The 16122-nt window shown below is 47.1% G+C and overlaps 1 protein-coding gene across 2 annotated transcripts in view; it reads left to right on the top strand.

Moving 5' to 3' along the window:
- Positions 1-16122, top strand: part of LOC137422074 (semaphorin-6A) — a 159955-nt gene that overhangs the window by 114381 nt on the left and 29452 nt on the right. For both annotated transcript variants that reach the window (XM_068108799.2, XM_068108798.2), the window contains 5 exons: positions 493-594; positions 845-935; positions 3426-3542; positions 3689-3777; positions 5957-6183. In XM_068108799.2, the coding sequence (XP_067964900.2) occupies positions 493-594; positions 845-935; positions 3426-3542; positions 3689-3777; positions 5957-6183 (626 nt within the window). The remainder of the gene's footprint in view (positions 1-492; positions 595-844; positions 936-3425; positions 3543-3688; positions 3778-5956; positions 6184-16122) is intronic.

Raw genomic sequence — 16122 nt, 5'->3', positions numbered from 1 at the left:
ATCTGATTATGTGGTACTGTATAGTGTTGTATGATATGACAATGTAATGTTATATAGTTTGATCTGACAATGTAGTGTAGTGTAGTTTAATCTGATAATGTAGTGTTGTATAGTTTGATCTGATACTGCAGTGTAGTATAGTTTGATCTGATACTGCAGTGTAGTGTAGTTTGATCTGATACTGCAGTGTTGTGTAGTTTGATCAGATAATATAGCTCCTCTTGCTATTTAACTTCCTCAACTCTTTAAAAATGCTCAGCTCACCTTACCCAGCACTTACACTACACGTAAACGACTGCTTTCCTGGAACTGCTCTATGGATTTCCTTTCTCATCTATAAGCTTTGGCTCACTTTTAAAAACATAACTTCAAGTTTGTCCGTTTGTCCCTTAGTCCTATTTTATTTTTGACTGATGTCAAGAAAAGATCTGATTTTTCTCAATAAGTTTTGTTTTTTTCTTTTTTTGTAAAAACCTTGCCCCTACCCTGTAGTTGGAATGCCACAACTTCCTGCGTGTGGTGCTACCGAAAGATGGCGACCAATTGTTTGTTTGTGGTACAAATGCTTATCGTCCATCCTGTCGTTATTATCAGGTAACTACTGGTAACCAGCACCTGTTCTGGCAATATTTATATTTTTGAAATCCACCGCCGGGCTGCGTTCACATGAGTTATTAGTGAAGTGTCAGGTGATTCACAAGTGAATAACTTCTTATGACTTTATCTGGAGCAAAGGGTGAGAGCAATGGGGTTACTGAGTTATTTTTATTTATAATTTTTGATTTTCTTTAACTTACCTGCTCCTCTCATTTCTTCCCTTTTCCCCCAACCTTTTCAATTCCAGATGTCCACACTACAGCATATTGGACATGCCATTAATGGAATAGCGAAGTGTCCGTATGATCATCGCCAGAGCAGTGTTGCACTCTTCGCTGGTATGAGTTACACATCGTACACAGGACTCCTATATACACCCATGGTTTACATGATATACATTCACATTTACACCTAAAAACCCACACAAATACGCAGGTAACATCAAACACATTCTTAATTCAACAGGTATCATCAAACATCTTACTATAATTCACCAAATGTCCGTCCGTCTGTCTGTCTGTCTGTTCGAAGGTACCGCAAAAATGGCTGAATCGATCACAACGATATTTTGGGTGGGTAATCCTGGGATCTCCTGGAGTAAAATAGGCTATGTTGTTTTTCCAATTTCAGCTTTGGCCTCCAGCATTTTCAGGTTTGGACTCCCGCATAACGTTATTTTCCATTTTCCCGGGTGCCGCACAAACGGCTGCACCGATTGCTGCACAGCTGCACTGATCGGCTGCACCGATCGGACTTGGTGACCTCGGACAAAGACCTTTTATAAGGACATGGGTTGAATCCCTGCTTGAGAGAATGCCAACCCCCTCTGCGCCATCACGGCCGTCTTTCCAACTCACAATCCCACGAGATATGCGGAAAGGACGACCCAAAACCAATGATCTTCTTTTTGATTCATATATAAACATCATTAAAAGTAAATAATAACCTCGGCCAAAGTTCAAACAACGTGGGTTTAATCTCTACATGAGAGAATTCCACATAGCTATTTGGGCGGTGTATAAGCCATGATGAAAGGATGAAAGTGACTGGTTGAGAAGAGTGATGGAAATGAATGTAGAAGGAAGTAGAGGACGGGGAAGACCGAGAAAGGCTTGGCTAAAGATGGTGGAAGAAGAAATGCGGGCAAGGGGGTTAACAAGGAGAGATGCAGAAAATAGGGCAAAATGGAGAAGATTCTCATGGGGACCGCAAGGCTCACCCCTGCTCTAGCAGGGAAAATGGCCTTAAAATGCATGTTGTTGTTGTTGTGTTTGTATAAGCCAACAGATCGCTGTCTCCGTCGATCTTGCCGAGGCTGTAACACCTATCGGCTCAAAATCCTTTTCACTGTTGATTTGGTAGTTTTTACAATGAAGGAAACATTAACAATGTTGTTAAAAGCTTATTTTGTGATTAATTTGTGATTGGAGTTGTTGTTTGGAATGAAAAAAGAGATATCGAGTTCAAGTGAATGACGACATGCTGTGATGGTTTCTACTTTCTGAACGTGAACTTCGCGGATCGCCATATGCAGATTCGCCACGGTCCCACGATCGATGTTTCTATATGTGAACGTACCCATTTGTTTGCGAACGGGTACGTTTTTCATGGAAGTCCTTCACGAACTTGCTGTCCATGTCTGACGTGCGACTGAAGGTGCGACAGGAATGTGGAATTTATTGGTTTCATGCTTTCGCATTCGCTGTATCTGCATTGCCTGTTTGCCTCTGGCCTCCCAGCTGTGCATAGCACGGGTATCTCCCTAGTGTTCTCAATTCATTCTTTTGCACTCATAGGTAACAACAAACACATTCTTTTGAACTTTTATCAAAGCTCATTTGGAGCCCCACTCTTGTGCCTTTTTCACATGTAATCAAGTAATCCTTAACTCTTATCACCCTGCGCTCGCCAAGCGAAAAGCAGGCTTTAGAGATCAGATGCGTACGTGCGTACGTGTGACGTACATACGTGTCTGCATTTTAAAAATTCATTTTCTCACCAAGTGTTGGACCGATTGACACAAAATTTTACCATTGGGGTGCCTCCGCCTCTAGAACATTTTTATTCATAATTATGATGTCATAGGTCACGTGGTACGGGTGCAATCTTGAAAAAAAGTTGCACCTCTATATCTCAAAAAACGCTCATCGTCATGAGCTCATGGAAAATGAATGGAAAAAAAATGAAACGAAGCTCATCATCACGTACTCCCCATGGGGAATAACATATGTTAATGATGATGTCATCACTGCCTTCATTATGACGTCATAATTCGACAAGTACAACGCTTGATCCGATCAGTATGAATTTTTTAACCTACATGTCATAGTTAATTGATGTGGTTAACAACATGGATTCTGGATGCCATTGATGAAACAAGGTTGGTCAACAACGTATTTCCTTTGAAATATCAAGATGCTCTAACAAACACACAATCCTTGGACCGTGGCCTGCTTTACACCGTTAACATTTGGAATAAGGTGTGCTGAGCAAAGTTGTGGTACATTTGGGTGAAAGTCCTTTCCCATTGGTTGTAATCTCCTTAGGTTTGCATCACAAAATGGAGTGAGGCCTTCCAAGGGCTCATGATACTTGGCTTCATTTTTCATGTTTATGTTTCAAGGAAGTTGTGATGTTTTCAATATCTTATATTCAGAAACATTTTGAGTTTTTATTTATTTATATATAATTACATCTTTGCTCCTCGAGTAATTTTACGATTGTCACAGAACCCTGTCGTTTGCTGTGGTATTTCCTGGTGGTTCTTTCAAATGCTCCATGAGGTTGTTCTTTGAATCTCTCCATTTGCTCTGACGTGTTGGTTACAGGAGATCAGCTATTTTCAGCAACAGTGACAGACATCCAGGCCATCGACTCTGTAGTGTACCGCAGCTTGGGTAAAATGACTCTTCGTTCACTGAAGCACGATTCTCGGTGGTTGAAAGGTAAGAGGAGCGTTTGGGGAAATGTACAACAGAGATCTCTCTATGTAGATGTAGGGCAGCACAGGAATGGATAACATGTCATTATTGTATGCTTTTTATGTTCATTTGCCGTCCCTTCCTCTTTCTCTATCTTCTCTCCCTCTTAGAGCCACACTTTGTGTCAGGATTTGAATACAAGGATCACGTTTACTTCTTTTTCCGAGAGATCTCCGTGGAGTTATCTGCCTTTGGCAAGGTATTCCTCGTTTCAATGCATTTGTGATTGCTCTGTGTAATGTGCATTATGAAAAAGAGATAAGTATTGGAAACTTGTCGAGAAACGTAATGCAGAATATAAAAAAAGTTAATTAATTTCAAACACTGATATCAATCAGGAAAATAACTTGTTCAGACAGAATTGTGAGAGGTGAGTACCAGTTCACTGGTAATTCCCTGTTTGTCGTTAAAGGCGGCAAAAAGGGTTGGCGTCAGGAAGGGCATCCGGCCGTAAAACATTGCTTCAAAAAGGGGACCGAAAAACAACAACAACCACGGTTCCCGAAAAAGGCCAACCCCCGCTTTGCGGGGAAAAATGGCCTCTAAAGGTGGTTTTTTAGACAGAATTGTGAGAAGTAATTTATTTATTAATGTATTTATTTGTCGATGCATGTATATTGTATATCAAGGTGCTAGGAAAGGACTCTGTGCCAATCGTAATTTGTTTTATGCAAAATCTAGGCTCAAGGAAGAATGAGGTGACAGAGGGTACTGTAGAAAGGCAGCACATGTTGTCCCACGGTGGAGCAGTGGGACAACACGTGAACGCAACAAACAAAGGGTGAATAAACAAGAGGAGGGGAGAGGAGAGTGAAAGAAACTTCGTAACCTGCAAGAAAGAAGGGTGTTTTGGCGGAGGTTAACAGGGGTAGAAAAGATCATGGTGCCAACTTGAAGACCTAGAGTGTAGTACGATTGAATAGACTGGCAGGCAGTTCTACAAGCAGAAGAAAAGATGAACACAGGAATGGAGGTGAGAAGCACGGTTGCATTTTTGGATTTTCACATGGAGGGGGTTTGTGGAAGAACGTGTGTGACCTGGAGAGACTAGGGAGGGACAATGGGCTGAAAGACTTGTAAGATGCGTGTCCAAGCAGAATGAGCATACTTTAGTTAGCAGAAAATAGAGAGCTCACCGTCTTGTCTGCATGAGAGAGCAGCAGGTGAGAGATGCCAATAAGAGAGCTTTGATACCATGGCATTCAGGAGAAAAGGTGTCTAGTGGTTCAATTTGCTCATGGGGTTGGGGAGGGAGGGGGGGTGGATTGTGGTGAGCAGTAGTCTAATGAGCTACGGATGAAGGCCGTACGTGTTGTGGAAAGTTCAGATTTACAATGGTAGAAGTTGGAGGAGAGGTGAACCTCCTAGCCCCCGACCCCCGACCGACCCTTCATGAGCTGATTACGTATTTGCTGATGAAAAAATCCCACCACGAGCAACGCCAGGTACCTTTGCTGGTAGTAAATATGAAAAAAATCCCACCCCGAACAACGCCAGGTACCCCTGCTAGTAGTAAATATGAAAAAAATTCCCACCCCGAGCAACGCCAGGTACCCTTGCTAGTAGTAAATATGAAAAAATCCCACCCCGAGCAACGCCAGGTACCCTTGCTAGTAGTAAATATGAAAGAATCCCACCACGAGCAACGCCAGGTACCCCTGCTAGAAGTAAATATGAAAAAATCCCACCACGAGCAATGCCAGGTACCCCTGCTAGTAGTAAATATGAAAAAATCCCACCCCGAGCAAAGCCAGGTACCCTTGCTAGTAGTAAATATGAAAAAATCCCACCCCGAGCAACGCCAGGTACCCATGCTAGTAGTAAATATGAAAGAATCCCACCACGAGCAACGCCAGGTACCCCTGCTAGTAGTAAATATGAAAAAATCCCACCACGAGCAACGCCAGGTACCCCTGCTAGTAGTAAATATGAAAAAATCCCACCACGAGCAACGCCAGGTACCCCTGCTAGTAGTAAATATGAAAAGATCCCACCCCGAGCAAAGCCAGGTACCCTTGCTAGTAGCAAATATGAAAAAAATCCCACCCCGAGCAACGCCAGGTACCCCTGCTTGTAGTAAATATGAAAAAATCGCACCACGAGTAACGCCAGGTACCCCTGCTAGTAGTAAATATGAAAAGATCCCACCCCGAGCAACACCAGGTACCCCTGCTAGTAGTAAATAACATTGCAAATAAGAGTCAAGAATAGTCGAGACCAATCAAGGATGGTATCCTTTGCTTGGAAGTAAAACAAAACACGTCCAAACAAGGTGACCGGTCCAGGGATATCTGCCGTTAACAATATTTCCTTGTCCTACTTCTGTATTTTTTTCTCTCTTCTCATTTTTTTTTTTCAAATTCTCTTTTTTTTTCAAGGTGATGATTTCTCGTGTAGCTCGGGTTTGCAAAAATGATCAAGGTGGCTCTCAGCGTGTTCTGGAGCGACACTGGACATCTTTTCAGAAGTTACGTCTCAACTGTTCAGCACCTGGACAGCAAAGGCAGCCGAGCTTCCAGTTTAATGAATTGCAAGCTCTTGCGGGTCCTGTACATATTGAAGGAAGAGACATCATTGTTGGGGTTTTCACTACACCCCCGAACAGGTAATAGCGACAGTGATAATGTAGCTTGTATAACCATGCAACTTGGGGACTATGAGTGAAAACTTTGAAAGTACTTTGAAGATGTAAGAGATGACTCATCATTTGTGTACTTGAACGGAATATGATGGGAAAGATTTGTATTTGTTTGGATAGTTAGACAATTGCTACATATTGTTGCGGTTTTGAGAACCCACACAGGTAACGTCATTAAAGGTTAAAGGTTGCACTCCATAGTTAGGCCACATGCAACACGTAGGTCACCTTAGAACGTTAGTTATTTCATAGTATGTGTTTAGGATAAGGCCATTTCCAATAGTTGCATCTGCGTTGTGTAGAACAAATAAGAGTAGGCCCCTTTCAGTTTGCAGCCCTCCCTCCAATCGACTCCATTGAGCACTATCCAGTCTGCACCCAATTGCCCCTCGCGGTTTGTTACGCGTTGGGCCGGTAGCGTTCGCTGCCCTTGGGCTTTCGCTCGAACCAGCCTAAATGCCACGAGGTAAGGCCTGAAAAGGGGGCGGAGCGCAAGGGTGGGGGTGTGGCCACGTCAGGCAGCCATCAAGGGCGGAGCCGGTAAGACCCCATCCACCAATCAGGGCTGAGGCGAAATCGCCTGACAGGGTGTGGCTAGAGATTCCAGAGGGTTCGCTGGGCGTGGCAATAAAACCCGTTGCGCGAGGCCCCCACCTCAGATGAGAAGGGAGAGGCGCTCGTGAGTTCGCAGTGACAAGTTACGAGATGGGAGAGACGCTTGCAGAGTTATGAGGAGAAACGCGCTGTGGGCTTCAGTTATGAGCCGGGGTCCTCTGTTGAATGAGTTATGAGAAGGGAGAGGCAGGCGCTCGAGTATTGAGAAGGACTTTCGTGGAAAGGCGCTTTGGTGACATCATTGGGGAAGTGGCGCATTGTACATAGCGATACCGGAGCGCGTATAAAGGTGCCGGTACAACTATTACGTACGCAGTATAATCGCCAGTCTACCTTCCCCCCAGTATAACTGTCCGATCCACGCCACCGACACGCGGCGATCTCGCCTGCCGCCTACCGTCTGCCATCACCATCTGCTTCATGGTACGAGTCGGGGACCGGAGCGGGGCCGCCATCGCTGGACCCTCAACCTGACCATCTACAAACCCCGTGTGAGTGAGTCTGAGTGCGAACGGGCCCGTGTCCAGGGATAAGTATAAGACTGTATAAGGCTGCCCTGTGTATCTGCTTCTTCCTCTTCCCTGTACATTACTTCTTTTTCTTCCTCTTCTTCTTTGTACAAAGTGTGTACTTCTCTTCCTTACCATACAATTGTAAATAAATTACCTGTTCTTCCTGTTTTTCCTCTTAATTCGACTGTCTTAGTGATTTCTCAATTGGGTAAGCGTGGCACGATCATAACCGCTCCAATCTGGTTAATACCTGTTAACGGCCCGAATCGAGGCTCGCTTCGCTCGGCGTGTCCACTAACGCCGTGGTTCGGGTGGAGTTATTTCCTTGCTTCACGGCCGGTGTTAGTACTTCGGTAATAAGACTAATTCGGCTTACAACCCTATTTAACACCGACCGGAAGGAACGTGATAGCCCCGGGATCGCGTCGGATCGTAAAAAGACAAGGGGATTAATCCCCCCTTGATAAGGGGGAGGCCGACGTTGGAGATCCACAACAATTGGTAGTCTATCAGCAGTGGGGATTTGGAACCTGGGACTAAATTTTTTAGACCAAATTTTGGACACCAATTGTGCATATTGGCCACAACAATTGGTGTCAGGGAGTGGGATTTGACCTGAAGTGCACCTAACGCACTCAAAATTACGAGCGGCCGAAATTGTAGAAACATCTCAATTAAATCGTGCCATGGATAGCCAAGGCGGTCGGATGCTGGTGGGGTAAAGGGGAGGAATTAGAGTCAACTCAGGACCCCCGTGAAGAATTGGGACAATTGGAAGAAATGGAGGATGCAGTTAAGGAGGGTGCAGCAGTAGGGGTTCCAGGCGAACAAAATGGCGGCGCCTCGCACTTGGCGACGAGGGCCGCGCCCGCTGCGCAAATGGGGGGGGATGGATGTGCAGGCCCTCATGGCGCAGATACAGGCAGCCATACAAATGGGGATTGACAAGAACAGTGAGCAGTTGGGAAACCAAATTGGGGAATTGAGAAATGATGTGGGAAACCAAATTGGGGGATTGAGTACGGAGATGGGAGAAATGAGGGCCAATAGTAAGCAATTGGGAAATCAAATTGGGGGATTAGAAAGTAAATTGGGGGGATTAGAAAGCAAATTGGGGGGCCAATTGAAGGACGTGGGTGGCCACATGGGAGAAATGAACGAGGGGTTAACGGGGTTGGAAAACAGGATGGCCACCCGAGAAAATCAAATGAAAGGAATGAAGGACGGGTTAACTGGGTTTGAAAACCGAATGGGTGGCCACATAAAAATTTTTTGGGAGAACAAAGACTGCAGGTCGAGCGGGAAAGGCACATTGGTATGCGACGAGGTAGCGCGGGGAAAGCGAGGTTGAGCCAAGCACAGCCGGGTGGACCGGGGTAGAAATCACGACACGGGGTATAGAAAAGCCGACGGCCGCTGAATTGGAAAATCTTGTTTTATGTGCACCAGCGGTCGTTGAGCTTAATAAAGAAAAATAATTTATAGTTGAAATCGGGGTTAAGGAGACGGCAGAAGCAGAAATCAAATCGGAGGAAAAGATGGAATTTGTGCAAAGTCCGTGTTTGCATCATGATGCCGTACTTGCTAACCCCAATGGAAGTTTGCAGTTGGTGCAGGAGAGGAGGATCCCGAAGGTAAGCAGGATGATGTATGGCGTGAAAAGGTTTGGCGCGAAAGTGTTTGGCGCGAAAGGATTTTTCGCGCGCTTGGGATCCCGACGTCACCCGGGCGCTTGTGGAAGGTCCGTGGTGCGCTGTACGGGAGTGAATGGCGCGCGTGTGCGAACGGCGCCGGAGCGAGAGTGTGAAACTGAGAGTGGGAGTGAATGTATAACGGAGTGTATGTGGGAAGAGTGTGTTGAAACGGAGTGTGGGAGTGAGTGCGACACAGAGTGTGAGTTGGTTGTGGAGAGTGTGCGAGGATGCACACCAGAGCATGTCAGAGAGAGTGTGCGAGGGATGCACACCAGAGATGGATGGAGAGAGTGTGCGGGGATGCACACCGGAGCGGGTGATTGGGTGTACAATAGAGTGCACACCCGTGGTGGTTACGGAGTACGTAACGGTGGAGAGTGCACGAGAGGAGTGCGGGGAAGAAAGGTGTGTTACGAAGTGTGTAACAGAGTGTGCGAATGGTATGAGTGTGCCAGGGTGTGCACGAGCATGTGAGATAACAGAGTGTGCGAGTAGAATGAGTGCGCCTCGGTGGTATGCACGAGCGAGTGCGGTGACGAAATGTGTGGGAAGTATGGGAGGCGGTGGAGCGCCGCGTTTTGTGAGTGTGGAAAGGGTCGCGTGTGGGTGTGAGAATGCGACTCGAGCATCGACACAGACCGGGGCAGCGTTTAGGCCGACGTACAGCCGACGCGAGCTCTCGGGGCGTGGTCCGCTTTGTGTGCTGCGGGGGCCGGCGGGGATCGTTGCCGCGGAGGCGTGCACGATTCGGGCCGGGCCCCGCCCTGTATGGTCGGTGCTGTGCCGTGGCGCAAGGGGCAAATGGCACGATTCCGGGGGAGGAAGGCCAGGTCGGACCTTCGCCCCCTAGCGGGCGCGGTGCTCTGGCCGGGGGAGGTTGGGTCATCGTGCCAGAGACCGGAAGGCTCCGCGCAGGGATGGCGCCTGGAACCTCGGACCAAGTATGCCTCCTCCCCAGAATCGAAAATGCTGGACGGACCCAACCTACAGGAGACTGACCATCCGCACGCATTGCTCGGCTTCGCGAAGCCGAGCTGCGAGAATGTATTTCCACCCCGAGACGCTCGAGAGTAGTGGACGAGTAGTAGTAGCAGTGATGATGGCAAATGGTAGCTTTACCATTCACCTCATGTTGGGGGCAGAGGAGCTTTAGGATTATGGGGTTTGGCAGTGTGAACTAGCCAGGGTGGGCTAGGATAATTGTTAGGGACTTAGAAATGACAGTAGGGACAAGATTTTAGTAGAGACATTTGTACTGGTAGAGGGGACGTAGTCAGATTAGGTGGATGATAATGACGAGGGATGTGCTTAGTGTAAAGGGAAGACGGGGAAAGCACGAGTTTTAGAGGGAAGTAGATAGTTAGATGATGCTGTGTGTATGAGCTTGAGGATGCGCTTTAGGCGCAAATGAGGAATTGAATGAGAGTCTTGGTGGTGAGCGTGAGGAAATGTGGCAATGGTCGAGAATGATGTGTGAGTGTGTGTGAAAGTGTATGAGTAGAGTATTGTGGACAAGTGTAAGTGTATTGAGTGATTGGCTTGCATGGGGTGCAAGTGAATAAATGGTGTGGAATAAATGGTGTGGAGTGAGTAGTGTGGAATGAGTGGTGTGGAGTGCATGGTGCGAAGGAGTGGATGGGGGAAGATGGACCCCTTCACGAGTACCGCGGGGAGGGAAGTTTAAAGTTAGGTAGAGGGAGTAGGTAAATTGGTTGGATATTGACATCTGTGGTGCAGATAGTAGCAATGTGGTGCTTAGAGGGGTGCATAAGTAAGTGGAATGGCTGGGCATGTGAGCCTGTTAGTGAGTATGGTTATTGGGGCACTCCGCTACTGGTAGTCTGTCGGCCAGGTGAGGCTGCAGGTAGGCTCTGGGAGCCAGGTAGTGTTCAGTTGAGTATAGTTCAGCGGGGCCCGAGGATCCGAGGAGAGGACCCGGGTAGCCCAATGCCAGAAAGGGCATCACAGGGTGAGAGAGCCAGGAGGGCCTTCCCCAAGTTAGGGTAGTCGCAGGAGCTAGGCAAGCTCGGGTGGCAACTTCTGTGGCGGAGATGCGCAGGTAGGTAGACCTGCTGGTAGAGCCACACGACCCAGCCCCGAAATTGTGCGAAGGCACAGTAGGAAAAATGGGGGGAGTGAGACCCCAAATTTGGAAGGCACCACAGGATGATCAATGGGAATTGGTTTTTAGAACCACATAGTGTAAAGTTGCCAATTGGCAGGTCAAGACCCCAGGTAGTTAGAGAGTTAATGTCGAATTAGAAGGATAGCGAGGATCAAAATCACTTCGCACCATACACATCCACTCACCGAGGTGACAGGACTCCACACCAGGTTTTGTGAGCTATTTGGAATGTAAGACGCATCAGGACGTGGGTGAGACATTGTGTGTGATTCCATCCCTTCCTTCTTGGGAGGGATTGGGGACGAATTTGGTTTAGGGGGAGATATGGGAGACGAGACGGTAGAGACGGAATTTATAAATTGTAAATACGGGGAAGGGCAAGGGTAGAGTAGGTGACATGGGGGGTCACATACGGCTAGGGACGAGCTTTCTCCGCTCGCTCTCCCGCGCCCCTCATTTCGCATTACCTTGTGATGACGTGTACCCTTGCGCCCTTTCCCCGCTAACCTCTGCTTTGTCTTTCCTCCCCACCCATGGACCCATTACCTTTTGTTGAGGGGAGTGTGCAGGTGCCCTGAGCCGTGCGGCCGCACCTTTGCGCTGCACCCTGCTGCCTGCCGCCTGCACCAGTACACCATATGGACCACACGTTCTGTGGCCTGGCACCTTTGCTGGGCATACAATCGCGGCAAACGTTATCTTGCCCTGCGGATCACTGTTGTTTTAGTGGCCCCAATGCCATGCAGTCGGACCACCTAAGCTGGCCCTGCTGGCCGAAATAAAAAGCGGACACGGTTTGTGCACTTTTTATTAAATTCCTTTGGTGTGTCAGGGGAAAGAAGACATTAAGGTTGATGATGGCACACCGAAGGACACGAAGCAAGAAGACGTCGCAGCCCAGCAGCCAGCCAAGCACAACAACAACAACAACAACATGCATTTTAAAAGGCCATTTTCCCTACTAGAGCGGGGGTTAGCCTTGCGGTCCCCATGACAATCTTCTCCATTTTGCCCTATTTTCTGAATCTCTCCTTGTTAACCCCCTTGCCCGCATTTCCTCTTCCACCATCTTTAGCCAAGTCTTTCTCGGTCTTCCCCATCCTCTACTTCCTTCTACATTCATTTCCATCACTCTTCTCAACCAGTCATTTTCATCCTTCCTCAACACATGACCAAACCATCTCAACCTGTTCCTCTTCACAGCATCAATCACAGGCTCTATTCCCATCATCTTTCGCAATTCATCATTTGTCTTCCTCTCTCTCTCAACGATACTCCGCACATCCGTCGAACCATTCGCATTTCCACCCTTTGCAACCTTCGTTGCTGCTCTACATTCATTACCCATGTCTCGCTCCCATAAATCATAACACTTCTCACACATGCAGCATACACCTTTCCCTTCAGCTTCAACGACACTCTCCTCATCATCAGCACGCCACTCAATTCCCGAAACTTCTTCCATGCACATCTCACTCTAGCAACCGTTGCCGAGTCTGATCCACCTTCTCCATTCAGCATGTCTCTGAGGTAGCAAAATGTTTTCACACCTTCCAGCTTCATGCCGTCTCCAAGATCCAACTCAACATTTCCTCCATCTGCAGCTCCCTCTGTGCACACCTTACATTTGAATGTAGCTGCCACACTGTTTAATGACCCTCTCAGACCACTACATTTTTGATGAACCCACTCAGCGCACATTGTACATTGAATGGAGTTCACTCCGACACTCTTCCGACACACAGCACAGGGCCACTTCCCAGTTCTTTCCACCTCACCACATGCTTTACCACTTGGCATCACCTTCGTCTTTCCGATATTCACCTTCAGACCTTTTGTCTCCATACATTCCTTCCACTTATTCATCTTTTCCTTCAGTCCATCCATACTTTCCGCAATCAACACCAGATCATCTGCATACAACAACTCCCACGGTAAACCCTCCTTTACGTTCTGAGCCAGCACCTCCATCACAGCTACAAATAGTAGTGGACTTAGTACCGACCCCTGATGCACTCCCACCTTCACCTCAAACTCACCACTGTTCCCGTCCTTCGTCCTTACAGCTGTGTGCGCTCTTTTGTACATTGCCATCACTACTCTGATCAACCATTCCTCCACTCCTAACTTCCTCAATGCCCATGTCAATACTTTGCGTGTAACCCTATCGAATGCTTTCTCCAGATCAACAAACCTAAGAAACAACTTCTTCCTCTTCTCCATGTACTTCTCCTGCAACTGCCTCACAATGAAAAGCGCGTCTGTCTTTCCTCTTCCTGGCATAAATCCAAACTGCATTTCATCGATCGTCACTTTCTTCCTTATCCTCCTCTCCAACACCCTTTCCAATACCTTCATTCCATGCTCCAATAACTTTATCGCTCGATACGAGCCACCGTCCAGAGGGTCAACTTTCCCCTTGTATAGAGGGACGAGGGTAATTAGTTCCCAAGCCACTGGAATGCGGCCTTCTTTCACCACCAGATTACAGATCTCTGTCATTCTCTTCACACCCCCAACTCCCTGCTGCCTTCAACATATCTCCCACAACTCCCGTCGGCCCTCCCGCTTTTCCACTCTTCATTGCTTTTATAGCTTCCTCAACTTCCTTCTCAGTTATCTTCTCTGCCGGTCCTAAAACTGGGTTACTCTCTATGTTGCCATCCCATTCATTCTCTGTATTCAACAGCATTTCCATATATCAATTCCATCTGAGTCGACAACGATTTGTCCCACTTCATCCTTCAAGCAACTCACCCCCATCACATCACACCTCTCTTTCGCTATCTGCTTTGCAATCCTGAATACCGCTCTCTGACCCTCTTCCGAATCCAAGCGTTCTCCGAACATTTTCCTACATGCCTCCTGCGCCTTTGCTACCTCTTTCTTTGCAGCCTTCTTGGCTGCCTTATAACATTCATGCTCTGCTGTTTCTGCTCCCGTACCCTTCGCCTTCTGCCACTCCTTGAACTTCTTCCTCTTCTCGTCAAGCCTCTTTCCAACTTCATCATCCCACCACCATGTTTCCGTGTGCCTCGGTGGTCCTTTTGTCCATCCACATACCTCACCAACGGCTCCCAACAGACGAGCTTTCATTGACATCCAACCACTTTCAAGCTCAACCACATCATCCTCTACCCTACTCAGCCTCTCTTTTAATGCCTCCCTTACTGTCACCTCTTTCAACCTCCACACCTTCATTATCGGTTGGTACTTCACCCGCCGAGCTCTCCTCGCATCTTTCACCCTTATGTCGCAGACAACCAAGTGGTGCTCTGAAACAGCCTCCTCCCCCAGGATCACCTTTGTGTCCCGGAGGTGCCCCCTATCTCACCTACGCACCATCAGGTAGTCAACGGTTGTCGTCGACCCACCTGACGTGTATGTAACAAGCTTATTATCCACTTTCTGGAACTGAGTCTTACAAATCAACAAATCAGCTCCATCAGCAAACTCCAAAATCCTTTCACCTTCTCCATTTCTCACACCATATCCGTAACCCCCATGAACTCCCTCAAAACCATCCATACTCCTTCCCACATGTCCATTTAGGTCTCCTCCCACCACAACAACTTCCTCATCTTTCACGTTTTCCATCAGCTTCTCTATCGTACACCAGAACTTGTCCTTCTCTTCATCGCTTCGACCAACCTGCGGAGCATATCCCGAGATGACGTTCACCAAGAGCTTTCCAATCATCATTTTCACCATCATCAACCTATCACTCACTCTAGTCACACTCACCACACTGTCTACAAACCCCTCAGAAAACAGGACACCAACACCATTCACGCCCTCCAGGCACCCTTGCCACACAAACTTGTATTTCTGTCCCTGCCTACCCTTCACCATTCTCACACCACTTCCCTTCCATCTCGTCTCTTGCACACAACATATGTCCACTCTTCTTTTGACCAATACTTCCACCACTTCTCCTGATCTCCCTGTCATTGTCCCTACATTCCATGTCCCAAACCTCAGAAACCGATCTCCACCTCGGGCTGTACCCTGCCCACATGTAGTTGTAATTGTCATGGTCCTCTTTTTGAGGCAATGTTTTTATAGCCGGATGCCCTTCCTGACGCCAACCCTCTTAGTTGTCTCTTATGACACGCAGGGATACGGTGTATCCGTGTGCCTCTTAGTCGTCTGTTATGACACGCAGGAATATGGTGTACCTATTCTAATCCAGGGTACACACTGGCAAACGTTTAAAACATGGAAATTCTGGGGGGGGGGGGGGGGGGGGGATGGCGGCGTCAGCATCACGGCTGCGGTTTAAACATATTTTAATAATATTTAAACAAAACCATGAAAAACAAATCTGGGAAAAGTCTCTAAGTGAGAACGTGGATTTGAGAAAGAAGGAGCAAGAAGGTGGAAGAAGGTGGAAGAAAAAAATTTGAGAAAGAAGGTGGAAGAAAAAAAAACGAGATATAGGGGGCGGGGCACAAGTCGAGACGAGGAGGAGAGTGAACAAGCACGTGTCCGGGAGGAGAGAAAGAATTAATATAGATTTTTCTTGTTTATTTGTTTGTTTTGTTTTTAAAAACGTTGGACAAAGGGTAAGATGTTCGTGAGAGGTAGGGAGGAGAAAAGAAAATCAAAGAAACAAGCAAATGCTATGAAGGAAAGAACTTATATTCACAAAATACTGACGGGGGGGAGGGAGCCTGGAAAGACCAGGCCGCGCATGAGGTGCGAATAAAAAAAACGACTAAATACACACAAATTTGCAATAATTACAAAACCAAAACTAAATAGAAACACACAATAACACATACACAATAAAATAACCAGTGGAAATTTGACAAAGACACGAATGGGAAAATACTCAAACTTTGATGTCGTGGAGAGATCGAAGCAAGCCTCGTCGCTCGAGGGACCGGAAGCGGAAGTCAAGCACAGGACATCATTAATTAATTTGAAATGTTTTTGTGCATTTTGATGACTGTGCATT

This window comes from Myxine glutinosa, chromosome 2 (assembly GCF_964187855.1).
Source record: "Myxine glutinosa chromosome 2, kmMyxGlut1.1, whole genome shotgun sequence".
NCBI lineage: Eukaryota > Metazoa > Chordata > Myxini > Myxiniformes > Myxinidae > Myxine > Myxine glutinosa.
This window is presented reverse-complemented; position numbering and strand designations above follow the sequence as displayed.